General features: G+C 50.9%; 1 protein-coding gene across 9 annotated transcripts in view; it reads right to left on the minus strand.

The window, feature by feature from the left end:
- Positions 1-6011: 6011 nt before the first annotated feature.
- Positions 6012-12744, minus strand: part of Mknk1 (MAPK interacting serine/threonine kinase 1) — a 41498-nt gene continuing 34765 nt past the window's right edge. For all 9 annotated transcript variants that reach the window (XM_010610226.3, XM_010610224.3, XM_010610233.3 and 6 more), the window contains 5 exons: positions 11569-11664; positions 9799-9993; positions 8981-9145; positions 8661-8704; positions 6012-7303 (listed from right to left, as the gene is read on the minus strand). In XM_010610226.3, coding sequence (XP_010608528.1) covers positions 7069-7303; positions 8661-8704; positions 8981-9145; positions 9799-9993; positions 11569-11664 — 735 coding nt within the window. In that variant the 3' untranslated portion in view covers positions 6012-7068. The remainder of the gene's footprint in view (positions 7304-8660; positions 8705-8980; positions 9146-9798; positions 9994-11568; positions 11665-12744) is intronic.

Consider the following 12744-nt stretch of genomic DNA (forward strand, 5'->3'; position numbering starts at 1 on the left):
CCTTGTTGAAGTTCCACCTTCAGGGTGGGAGTTTCTGGGTAAGATTTTAAGAGTCTAGGCAGCTAACCTTTGGGTTTATCTACAAACTTATCCTATAGCTCTCCTAGGAGTTCCCAGCCCCACTTTGGCCTGGGTACCCCAGCTCACTCTTAGTTCCCCAAAGGGCACTCAAGCTGGAGGTCACGCCTGGGACTTTTGCCTGGCCAGATTTCTACTTTGGCTTTCAGAGTTCTAGGGTGCTGAGCCTGCTCCATGGGATCCTCCCTTCTTTCCAGGACCAGGAACTGCCTTGCCCTGGACATGCTGCCCTAGCTTTCTGGATCCTGCTCGATTGCTACTGAGCCTAGGCCTATTAAAGTTTAAAGTAGTAAGAGGCGGGGTGGGGTGCTGGTCCAGGCGACACATGTTCCTCTGAGGTGCAGGCAGCAGGAGGTGCTGAGTTATTCATGAGGTTGCAATGTGAGCCACTGCCTGGGTCCTGGAGACCCAATGGACAGTCAGTGCAGGTTCCAATGTAGGTTCCTAAGCAAGAAGAATGATCTGGTGGCTTCACATGGGGTCAGAGATCAGGGATGTGAGTGAGGGAATCCCCTGGTTACATGCTCACTCTACTTCCTCTGTCGTTTGGCCTGCAGGCGCACCTGAGGCTCCTGTTTGGAGACCTAGAGACAGAGACATGGAAGATGATCTAGACAGGGCTCAGGAGACAGGAAACTGTGAGTGGATCAGGAGGAGAAGACAGGGCAGTAACCCTCCAAGTCACTACTCTGCCCCCTTCATCCTGTCAATCTTTGGGGTTCTAGGCAGGGTTGAGGGGTCCTAGTTTGAGGCTTGATTTAGGGGACCCCTTTCTTAGGAAGAGTTGCTACTCTCCCCCTTTAGTGAGCCCTTCCTGCTTCCCCTGGCTGGGAGTGGACAGGAAGCAGCAGTGGTAGAGGCGGGTAAGGAGAGAAACTGGAAGGGGTGCTGGATGTCAACAAGACAGGAATAGGAAGCTGGGTCACTTTCTAGCCTCCTGGACTCAGCAGCTCCACCCAGCCTGACTGACCTACTTGCAGGATTGGCCAACCTGACCCTGGGCAGCAGTAACCCAACCCAACCCAGTCCTGATCCTTGAGCCCTGTGCCTGACCCAGACTCTAATTTGAGCCTTCTTGTATTCTCTGGCCTTTTATGGATCAGGACCTTCACTGTTCCAGAATACTGCCTGCCCCTCACCTGGGCACATCCCCAGGTCCTATTACTCTTCTTGGGGTCAGTTCACTGACCCTATGGGCCTCTTTTTGGCTGCCCCCCCTCTTCTTAACATGTTTGCAGTTTCAGCTTTGCCTCCACAGCTGCTCCCCTCCTCCTCTGTCCTGCCCTCCCTCCCCTGAGCCTGTTTGACCCAGTCACTGACCCTATGGGCCTCTTTTTGGCTGCCCCCCCCTCTTCTTAACATGTTTGCAGTTTCAGCCTTGCCTCCACAGCTGCTCCCCTCCTCCTCTGTCCTGCCCTCCCTCCCCTGAGCCTGTTTGACCCCCCTGCTGGCTGGAATGGTACTCCGTCTGCAGAAGGGCATGCATGCCCAGCACTCTGTGTGGCCCTGTTCACACCTGGGCCAGTGGATGACCCACCACCTGAAGGCCGTAACTGTCTTTGTCCTCTCTGCTTTCCACAGGATGCTGTGGCTAGAGGGATTTGGCTCTTTGACATGTCCCTTTGGGACATAGGTCAGAATTCAGGGAGGTCTGGCCGGCATGACTACCTTGGGTCAGAAAAGTGGAAGGCTATGGGCAGAAGGGAAACAGTCTATTATCAACAGTCTTCCCTTGATGTGGAGAGGGGGCCTAAGGAGGCCCCAGTATCACCTGATGGGACCTTCAGCTGTAGGAAGGCACCTCCACGAAGCCAGAGGAGAGGAAGCCAGAGAAGAGGAAGACACAGGGCATGGATGGCCTCTTAGGACCCCATAAGGAGGAAGACCCTGGAGCCAGATGTTCCTTAGTCTCCACTACCCCATCAGTATCCCCTGCGCCTCTTGTTGGGATGATGTCTGGTTATTTAATCAGGCATCAAATGACAGCTCATGTGTCTGTCACATGTAATGATCTCCAACTGACTCTGTTTAGAAGGGGCCACCAAAGTAAATACCCATGCAAATGCATTTCTTAGAGTTCCTCCTTTGGGACTCTGAGCACCCTCCATAAATCCCCAACCCCCAACTCCTTTAAGTGTTCACATCACTCCAAGGCCGAGTCTCCCATGCAAGACAGCAAGAGAGAACCTCCTGGGCCATGCTCCCCACTGTGCCCTGGGCACCCAGGCTGCAGTGCAGTTGCAGGGTCAGGAATACCTGTGCACCATGAGTATCAGTCAGATTCTAGAGCACCCTGACCTCCCCAAACTGGAGAACGAATTCCAATTAGAAATTTTCTTTGACATTGTAAATCCCTCGGGGCAAAGAAAGAGTTAAGGGGGGGAATGCGGAGGACAGATGCCTGAAGCCAATATCAGTTATCATGTCTGAACTCCAGAATCCCAGCTTCATCATGCAATAAATGGCGAAACTAAGACAGGAAGGCAGAAGATCCCTTCTCGACCTTTGGCTAAGATCAAGTGTAGAAAGACAGAGGAATTTTCCCAGCGCCTCAGCAGAACCTCAGTAGCACCTGGCCTTCTGCTCAGCTGGGAAGTTCTCTAGCATGTCTCTCTCCTGAATTTCTACAGTATGAGGTGAGAGGAATTGGCAGCTCTACTATATTAGCCCATTTTCTGTTGTAACAAAATACCTGTGGCTGGATGCTTTATAAGGAGAGCTTTATTTAGCTTATAGTTTTGTTGGCTGAAAGTCCAAAGCTGGATCGCCCCACCCATTTGGCTTCTGTTGAGGGCCTCCTGGGGGATGGCATCACGTTGGGAGAAGCATGTGTGAGAACAAGAGAGCACTGGTGAGATAGGAAGTCAGGAAGCAGGGGAGAAGCGGTCTTGCTCTGTAACAACCCACTCTCACAAGAACGCACTCACTCAAGGTCAGCATTAATTCCGTCCAAGGGCAGTATCTCCAGTGACCAATTACCATACGATAGATCCACTTCTTCCTACCACCTCCCAACACTGCCACGTTGAGGACCCAGGTGCTAACACACGAACCCTTGGGGAACACACTCAAACCACACCCGAGCCATAGCGTCCAGCCTCAGAGGGAGAAACTGGTCAAAAGAACTAGTCAAGGAGTACGTCCTTCTCTGAACAGGAAACGTCATGAAGGGCTCCTGAACTAGTTGTGATGCCTGCTCCTCCACTGATTGCAAATGTAGAGAGGGAGGCTTGCCAATTCTCATTACAGGCTATGTAATCCACGAAAAAGAAAATATATTTTGGTCCCTGGTGATACGTTCGAAGTTACAGTTAAGCGAGCCCAGGAATCACTGCCTAAGCCCATGGGTCCCCTGACCCCACCACCCAAGCAGTCCAAGCATCAGAGCCCTCCTCCAGGGAGCCTGGAACAACAGGGCTCAGGGGTCCACTACAGAATCTCTCCTCACCTCCCGGTGAGGCGAGCTTTCCTTTGCAGAAGCACCAAGTCTAAGTGTGGCATGAGGACGGGGAGGCAGAGTGGGAGAACAGGCTGCAGCTTGGTTTGGTTCTGCTTATTTCCCTTGAGGGGTAAGAACCAGGGAAAAGAGCATGATTAATTCACCAGTCCCTCAGGGGACAGGCAGCTTTCCTGGGCCATTCAGAAGCTAAAGTCAGAGAAGCCGCTTCCAAGGCAACTGCTTCCATGGCAACAAGAGTGTCAGCCTTTGGGGGGACCTTGCTCCTGAGCCCCCTCCAGACCTGAAGCAGTTGGAGCAGTTGGCATGGGACCAAGGCACTGCTCTTTGTGGATTTGGGTCTGGTGAGGGGAGTGGGACAGAAGGGAGGCAGGGCCCCAGGGCTCAGACAGGTGGACATATGGAGGCAGAGAGACTCGATTGCCCCTGTGGCCACAAACCCTCAGACAGGAAGGAGTCTTCAGGGTTTTGATTGAACCAGGACTGGGGCTGAGGCCAAGGCCTGCTAAGTGGAATTGAGGAAAGAGGTCTGAGGTGTGAGACACTCTAGCCACTGGGACCAGCCCTCTCCTATGGCTCAACCCACTGTGAGTCCTGGTTCTGGGAAACTGGCTTCTACCACTGAAAGTCCCGTGGCTGATAGGGGTCTCCATCCCAGAGCCTCCCTCAGCGCGTCTGTCTTATCTGCTTCTGCCAGGTCTCCTTAGGTCCCCTATGGCAGAGGCAGGACTAGAATCCAAAGCCTTTGGCCCCTCAACCACAGGTTCTTTCCCCGACACCACAGATGCCTCTCTGGGACAGGGTACTCCAGCCCGAAAGGGCAGAGCAGCCTGTGAGCAAGAGTATCCCACAGAGGCCCTGAGGCCTGGATCATCTCAAAATGGCTGCCGACATTACCACACAAGCCCTTCCACAGTGGGCTCCCTGAGCCAAAGGAGAGGGCACGTTTATCACTGGAACTGTGGGTTGAATATTTCTGCCCCAGGATACAACAGCAAACAGAACTAAAACTAGCCTAGCTGACATGTATGAAGCACTTACCCTGTAGACCAGGAACTCCTCTTAACATTTTACATTTATTACTTTGTAACTTTCACAGCAGCACCTAGAACTTAGCACTTTCATCTCTATTTACAGCTGAAGAAACTTTCAGAGACTAAGTAATTTACCCAAGGCCCAAAGCCAGGAAGCTGCTGGTCTGAGATTTGAACCTAGGCAGCATTCCTAGCGATATATAGTCCTGGTCAAATGATTTTTCCTCTCTTGGCTTAGTTTTTCATGCTAAGTGGGAAAAAAAATAATGGTACCAAACTCATGGGATTGCTATAAGAAATAGTCTGTAAACTTCTTAGAAATCATGGTTGCTTAGTGCACACCAATGCTAACAAAACCAAAGCGGGCATGGTAGCAGAGCCATGGGTAGGAGAGGGGCCCTGCCATGGGGACTGGGGTGGGAAGGCAGGTGGGAGACCCAGCTTTAGCAATGGCAGAGGCCTGAGAGGTAGAGTGGGAGGGGGTGAGCAGGGAAGGAGATGGGTTTGCGGGTGGAGTATATTTGAGCCAGGAGGACCCCAGTCACATTCCTGTTGGCCCAGTCTGGGGTGATCAGGCTGGGGCTGAAGTCCAGACACTGATCTCCTCTCCTGGTTCTGGGTCCTCAGCCTCTGGGAGCCTTTTGGCAGAGAGGTTCAGCTTCTACGGTCTGACCTCATTTCAGGTAGAGATACAGGGTTATGAAGGTGGTAAGGATCACTGCAAAGGAAAGGTCAACAAGACATGTCACATACATGTGCAGGCACTCATAGTGTGGGACAGCTGGTAGCCTGCCCATGACGAAATGAAATGCCTAGTCCCATGTCCTCTCTGCTTTCCTCAGGGCAAAGCACTATTTATGGTCAGCACCCAGTCTATGCCCTGATCCTCAGACCTCTCTTTACCATCTTAGGAACTTACAAAGGTCCTTCTCACCTAGGTCTCTTCAGACTGACTCTGGGATGTATTGCACCAGATAATGTATATGGAGGCTACAGATGGGAGGCCCTGTTTTTCTTTGTGGCCAACTCTGGCAGGAAAAGTGTAGTCCTAGGCACACAACAGGTCCTTCATAAAGGCTTAGTAATGCTTTAGACATGCAAGAAGTTCGTTCCTGCATGGGGTGGGTATGGGACATCTATTAAAGTGCCTTTTGAAGTTTCCTTGTGTGATGGCTGCTAACACTACCTCAATCTCTTGATAAGTAGCTGCTGAAGAGCAGAGGCTGTGTTTTGCCCCTCTTTGAGTCCTGCAGAAGAAATGGTGTTTAATGAATTTCTTCTTCATCTAAACCCAGAAAAGCAATGTCTCCATTGCTTTTGTGCTATCAAGTGTGCTGCTACATCTGGGGATCCCAACAAGAGCTCCCACCTATCTGGGCTCGGGCCCTGTTCAGCAGGCCTGTCTCCTCAGGTTTGAAAGAAAAAAAAAAAGGACCACCAAGTAGGCCACAACTAAAACTGAAGTTTTATTAAAACAAGCACATTATGTGATAGCACTGTAGTGGCTGAGGTGAATATATGTCTGACATAAGCAAATTTATTTTTGTTATATAACTCAGTAGCTTATCTGCCCTTCTGTGCTCCCAGGCAGTGGGCCTGCCTCTGATCTGGCTTTGCCTCAGGCACCAAGCTCCATCTAACTGCCTTCCACCTGTGCCACCCTCCATACAGCACCTGGGGACACAGCAGTAACAGACACGGACAGACTCTAAAGTGCTCATCAGGGTAACAGTTAGTACTACAGGGAAGAGCTAATTAAAAACCAAGCACATGGACATCCTTCCTGCCTTGGAAAATCCATGGGCTTAAAGGGGGGATCTTAAAATTCCGTCTTTGCTGAAAGAGCACTGCTAAAAACATTTTAAAAACCAAAATAATACTGACTTTGGCAGCAATCACAAAGAAGGAAGAGGATGATAAATGAGGAACACATCTTGGTCACAGTGAAGAAAGATTATGTGCTCCTCTGCGCCGCAGAAGGGAAGACTTGATCTGGCCTCCTGAAGGAGAAGGGCCCCCTGCCCTTCCTGTATGGAGGCGATGGGTTTGCTCAGGAAGGGAGAGGACAGGCAGGGAGGACATCCAGAGGACAGAGCAAGGTAGAAGAGGCCCAAGAGTCAGTAGCCTCTGTCAAACGATGCTTCTGCTTCTCGAAGGTGGCTCCCTGAAGGCTGTGGCCCCAGCTGTAGCTTCCAAAGCAGGCTGGGGCTCTGCAGGCAGGTGAGCAGGTGAAGCCCAGCAAAAAGATGCTCCTGCTGCTCGCAATTATGCAGTGACAGGTGACTGCTTCCCTTTTCAAAGACAACCCCTTTGGAAAAAGCTTTTTCCTACAAGGACTGTGGGGAAATGGGGGTTTGGCTGGGAACTGCAGGGCCTTCGTGGATGGAGATCTCTAAGCTTGACTGGAGCCAGAGACAAGACCCCTCTGCCTGCTCCACAGACTGGTCTCACAGGTTTCTAGGGGGCAATGTCTAGGCCTGAGCACACGACTGGAGTGGTTCAGAGTTCTTCTGGGGTCAGGCATGCTCCGGCCTCTCCACTGCGGCCTGCTTGCGTCAGAGCCCGCCGGCGGGCCAGGCGAGACTTGGAGGGAGGAGAAAGCTTCATGGAGCCGAGCCCCTTAGTCAGGGCCTCTGGCTCCTGGGCCAGTTCATTCTCCTCATGCTGAGACAGCTGGCGGTTAAGAGCAATGGCTTCAGCTGCAAACAGTGTCAGATCCATGGTGCTACTGTTCCTGCAGGGGCAGGAAAAGGTAGAGAGGGAGGCAGGAGCCCAGGTTAGCCAGGCTGGTTCTGTAACACGCCACTCACAGCTGGGCTTCATACTCCCACTGTATTTCGGGCTGTGTGGGCTGCTCTCTCCAAAGCAGTTCTTTCCTGGTTTGGGATTCTTGCTTGACTGAGGCTGGAATAAGCCTCGAATACAATCTCTAGTCTGGAGAGTCAGGGCGAATGCCGCCTTCCTCTCAGAGGCCCCTCCTCTGGGTGGCACCACTCCACACACAGCTATTCCAGAGGCAGGGTCATGGTGCACTGAACTCAACTGTGTCCCCTCTCCCAAAGCAGGGAAGGGAGCTCCTGGAGTAGAGGCTATGCTGTTCATGTCGGTGTCCCCAGAACCTAGGCCAGAGCTAGGCCTGATGGGCGCTTTGAATTTATCAAATGTATCACCTGAGGAGGATCTGAGATTTGGTGCTTGAAGCTCTCTGGAAGTAGCCCCAGACAGCAGCACAAGGATAAAGAATCGAGACCATGCCAGGTGAGACTTCCCTGTGCAACTTCTAAAAACTGGCCATGTGGCTGGCTCCTGAGGGGGCTTCCCACACAGCTTAGCTCGGCTTTATAGGGTAGGGCCTGTCAGAAACATATGCAACTGGTCGTTAAAAGACTCTTACAATCAAAGGCCACTATGCAGCCTTGAACAAGTTATCTTTTTTGGTACCAGGGATTGAACTCGGGACCTTGTGTTTGCAAGGCAGGTGGTGGAACCACTGAGCTAAATCCCTAGCCCTGAACCAGTTATCTTGATCTCTCTACTCCTCAGTTTTCTCATTACAAAATGGGGCTGATAGGAAACCTCTTTAAAATTGAATATCCTCAGCTGCTGCAGAAGGACCTTTCAGTCAATGACAGAAAATATAAGATGGCACTCCTGTCTGTTTTGTAGTGTATTTGACAACTGGTCCCTCGGCCTTACAGTGCTCCATCACCCACTACTTACACCAACTCTGCCATCAGGACACCCCAGTGTGAATAACCCACTAATAAGGTCTATCTTTGGGCTGTAAATGATGATTTTTCAATGAGATGCAAGTGCTTATGGAAGGTTTTTCCCTGCAAACACACAAGGAGGGGCCTCAAAGGCACTGGAGGGCAGAGGAAGCAGTCAAGGTGCAGGAAGAGAGATCTACAATGACAGGAAGGGAGCTCGGAGGTATGAAGGGATAGAGAAGGGGCACAGGATCGTCTCTGAAGGGAGTTTGAGCCTGGAGATGGTTTCTTTGTGCCTCACATCTACCCCAACGTGGCTGAGGGCTGGAGGGAAAGTCGGGGCCAAGGAAAGAAGGCACTGGGTGTAGTTGGAGCATTTACCTCTGGAGGACTTGCGGCGTGGGGAGTCCCCGTTCTGGAGCTTGCTAGAATGGAAGGACAGATTGTGTGTAAGCACCTCTCCCTCTTTCAATAGCTGCCCCACCCAAGCCAGCACAGAGGGGGCAGAGAACAGGCTTTCTGCCCAGCGCAAGGACTTGGCTCTGCTTGTCTGCAGGGTCACTTTTTGAGACGAGAGCAAGAAAGATACACTGAAGACACAGCTGCCTCTGGTGTTCTTTACTTGTTGGTATGACAGCTTCCTTGTGGCCATGCTGCTGGTCTGCAGAGGTAGCACACCACCCCTTCCTGGTGTCACTCACCCCCTGCACCCACGGGTGCTGTAGAACTTGGGCAGCACTGAGTCTCTGCTTTGCATCTCGAACCAGGAGCTTGGAGATGAGGTCTTTGGCCTCATCGGAGATGTGAGCCCAGTCCTTGTCAGGAAACTCATACTTGCCTTCCTGGATGCTCTCAAACAGCTTGTTCTAGGTAAAGAAGATTCCTTCTGAGGCCACACTGGCCAGGGGGTGCACAGGGTGTACCTGCCATTGTTCTGATCACCCTGGTTCTAACCGACCTCAGCTGCAGCTGTTGCTCATGGCTTGGGGATGCCACATGGTTGCTTTCCTGACACCCCACTTCTCCTTATACCACCAGAGTATAGAATTCCCTTGGCAAATTGGGACAGTTATGCTATGTGGGAGGGTGGAGGGGTGAAGGGTCAGGAGTAATGTGGATAGAACAAAGCCCAGCTTCTCCGTCCTTTGGAGAGGGTGCTCCGTGACCTGGCTCCTGGCAAGCTCCAGAGCCTTGTCTCCCACCACCATCACCCACACCGTACTTCTCTCTCTGCCTGCACACGTGCATTCGTTTCACGTCTCTATGTCTCTGATGGTGCTGTTCCTCCTCGTATTTCCTGTCTCTCTTCCCCAGCCAACATTCATCCTTTCAGAGTCTGCTCCAGTATGAGCTCCAACCCTCTCCCTCAAACTTCTAGCTGAATCGAGTGCCTGATGTCAGCTCATGACTGCCCTGAAGAGGAAGAGGCACTATAAACCCCTACCCGACAAGGAACAATCACCAGCCCAGTCCTGCCTGGCATTCCTCAGCCCCACTGACCCATGCGGACCCTGCTCACCTGGCACACCCTGCACACCTCTCCCCGGTCCCAGCCACAGTCAGCCCCACAGTGACCCACGAAGGGTGGGTAGCCACTCAGCATGATGTACAGGACCACGCCCAGGCTCCACAGGTCACAGCGCTTGTCGTAGAAAGTGGCCTCATCCCTGAAGACCTCTACCACTTCCGGGGCCATGTACTCTGCAGAGCCGCACTGTGGGTACCAAAGATCGGGGAGGGGGAGATGGCAGAGAAGAGAAAAGGTAAGTCCTAGGTGTAGGGGATGGCAAGGTGCACAATGGAACCTGAGCAAGATGATGGAAGTACAGTCATCAGGAAAAGCCAGAGATCTTGCCTGATACCACCGAAGCACTCAGAGAAGCTTGAACTGAGCCCATCACAGCCCTTCTCCATGGCAGAGAGCCTCTCCGTGCCTTGGCACTTCAAACATCAGATGTGGTGCAAGGACTTAAATGCACCAGGAATGTAGCCTGGGAGAGAGATCTGTGGAAAGCCAGCTCCATCCAGCAAGGATTTCTTTCTTTCTTTCTTGTAGTGGGGATTGAACTCAGTACCTACAGCTTGCGAGGCAGGCACAGTACCACTGAGCTAAATCCCTGGCCCTAGCAAGAATTTCTTGAAGTGACTCCTGCCAAGCTTCCCCACTAACTGGGAAGCAAGGAAGTGTAAGGATTTAGAATTAAGAGACCATCAAAACCAGAAGAATTCTGATGACAAGCCCTCCCTCCTTGCCTTATTTATAGGAAGAAAAAACAAGGCCTAAGATGGGACAAGCAGTAAAGCTGTAGCAGATCCAGGATGAGGATCCAGGACTCCTTTTCACCCCCTTGCCCAGAACACTGTTGAGAAGAGCAAAACACAACTAATTTGCTCCCCTGTTTATTATTTCAGGCTCACTGAGAAACAGCCCCCCACTCCTACCCCATGAAACTAATTTGATTGGAAGATAAGTGCTCTCAAGAAAGGGTATTTTCTTTGTTATAAGCAATTAGAGTTAATGATTTTGAGAACAAGGTAGCACATGTGTTAGAAACTATTACAGAAACATTCCTCATAAGGTTGCTTAGAAAAAGACACAGTGTGGGCATATTTAAAGGCACGTCTTTTGTAAAAGATATCAGGAAAATTCCCTTATGAAACAGGCAAATCTCAAAACAACTACTCTAACTATAGTGTATCAAATATGTTAAAAGATGTCATAGGAAGAAGTAGCTCCTGGCAGCACCATTTGGCTGTGAAATGTGAAGTGAGAGAAGCAGGGGCTTAATTTGGCCAAGGGACCCCACATACATTTAGCCAGGAACTTCACCATCCCCACCACAGGTAGTTAGTTCTCTTTCCTCCAGTGGGGAGGTCAGTTTCCTTCCTCCGCCACAAGGGGGAGGTGCTGATTCTCAGAGGCAATGAGACTCGGAGCTATGCACACTGCTGTACGTTCAACAAAGGCTGGGCTGAGTAGTGCGTTTTCACCTGGGACAGGGGTCTGGATGCAGCCTGTGCTCATGGAGACAATTTGTTCCTTTCTTAGCAGAGATGACTGACCCTAAACTAAAATGTCAGTCAGTTTCATCAGCAATAGGACAGGCATCGAGCTTGGGAGCTACCAATACAGAGCACTGAGCAAAGGACATTTGGGCCTGGGAAGCGCTACAGACACACTTGGTTTCCCTTCCTCAGCCCTCTGTTCTAGATGCCACAGCTTTGGGCCGGGGCCTTGCATAAGTGCAGCAGCCCAACATGAAGGGGCAGGGTGTACAGACATACGTACTGGAGTGGACAACTCTGGTGTGGTTATGGGTGTGCAGGAGTTGTTGAGTTTCATCCCACTGCCCAAGTCAAAGTCACAGATTTTCACTGGAGACACCTGCAAAGGGAAACAGAGAGCAGAGGTCACAGACACAAAAAAGCCAGAGGTATGAGGAGTCTAGCCTAACTGAGGGGCATGTGGGCATGTGGCCATCACACTTTAGCCTGGCTCTATCTCCTTAAGTAGGAGCCACCCGGGGACTTTTGCCAACGTGTCCTCTTCCTTATGTTCTCATTCCTCAACTGAGAGAAAAACAGGTGAATTACACGGTAGTAGGCTGCTGTGAACTCAGTATGAGAACAGGACTCTTGACAGTAAACAATGGCATAGGTTGCAACACAGAAGCCAGAGAAGTTAATATGCACAGTAAGCCCCCGACTTATAAATGGGTTCTGACCCAGGAGAAAGTAAATCAGATTCATCTGTAATCAATCCAACAGAGTCTTCTACGGTACACCTATGAATCTTATACAACTGTGAAAGTTCGAAACTTGAATGTTCGTAAGTCAGGGACTACTGTATCACTGAAACACAGTCCCCTTGCAGTCCATTTGGTGGAGGGCAAAGGAGCTCAGAGTAAAACCCCGACCATTTCAGGTGGCTTAGGCTTCAACATGTCATGGTTTGCTAGCTTGGGTTGGTCGAAGTACTAAAAGTCCTGGGGAAACTGGGATATTCAGTCACTGTGGGCAGCATGAACTCAGCAGCCAATCCCACCAGACTGGATGCTATGGCTGTGACCACAACGGGTGACTCATGGCTGCAGAAGAGAGGGAGGACTGTGGTGAGAGAGTTGAGAATACTGGTCTGTGGGTCACAGCTTGTCTGTCCATGACCAGGGAGGCCTGGGTCAACCTTCTAACCTCTTCCCTGGTCCCTTCACTCTTTCTTTCCCTCTTTTTCGCTTAGTATTTATTTTTTTTATTGTGGTAAGATTAAAGAGATAAAGTATGTCATTATAGCCATTTTAAATGTACAGTTCAGTGGTGTACATTACACTCAAGCTGTTGTGCCACTACTTCCACTGTTCTGTAATTTTTCCATCGCTCCAAACAGAAGCTAGACTCCAGGAATGACTTGATATTTCTGCTTCCCAACCCCAGGTGACTCAAACCCACTTTATGTCTTTATTCCTTT

The sequence above is a fragment of the Fukomys damarensis genome, unplaced genomic scaffold (assembly GCF_012274545.1).
Source record: "Fukomys damarensis isolate Sample0158 unplaced genomic scaffold, DMR_v1.0_HiC HiC_scaffold_23, whole genome shotgun sequence".
Classification (NCBI taxonomy): Eukaryota; Metazoa; Chordata; class Mammalia; order Rodentia; family Bathyergidae; genus Fukomys; species Fukomys damarensis.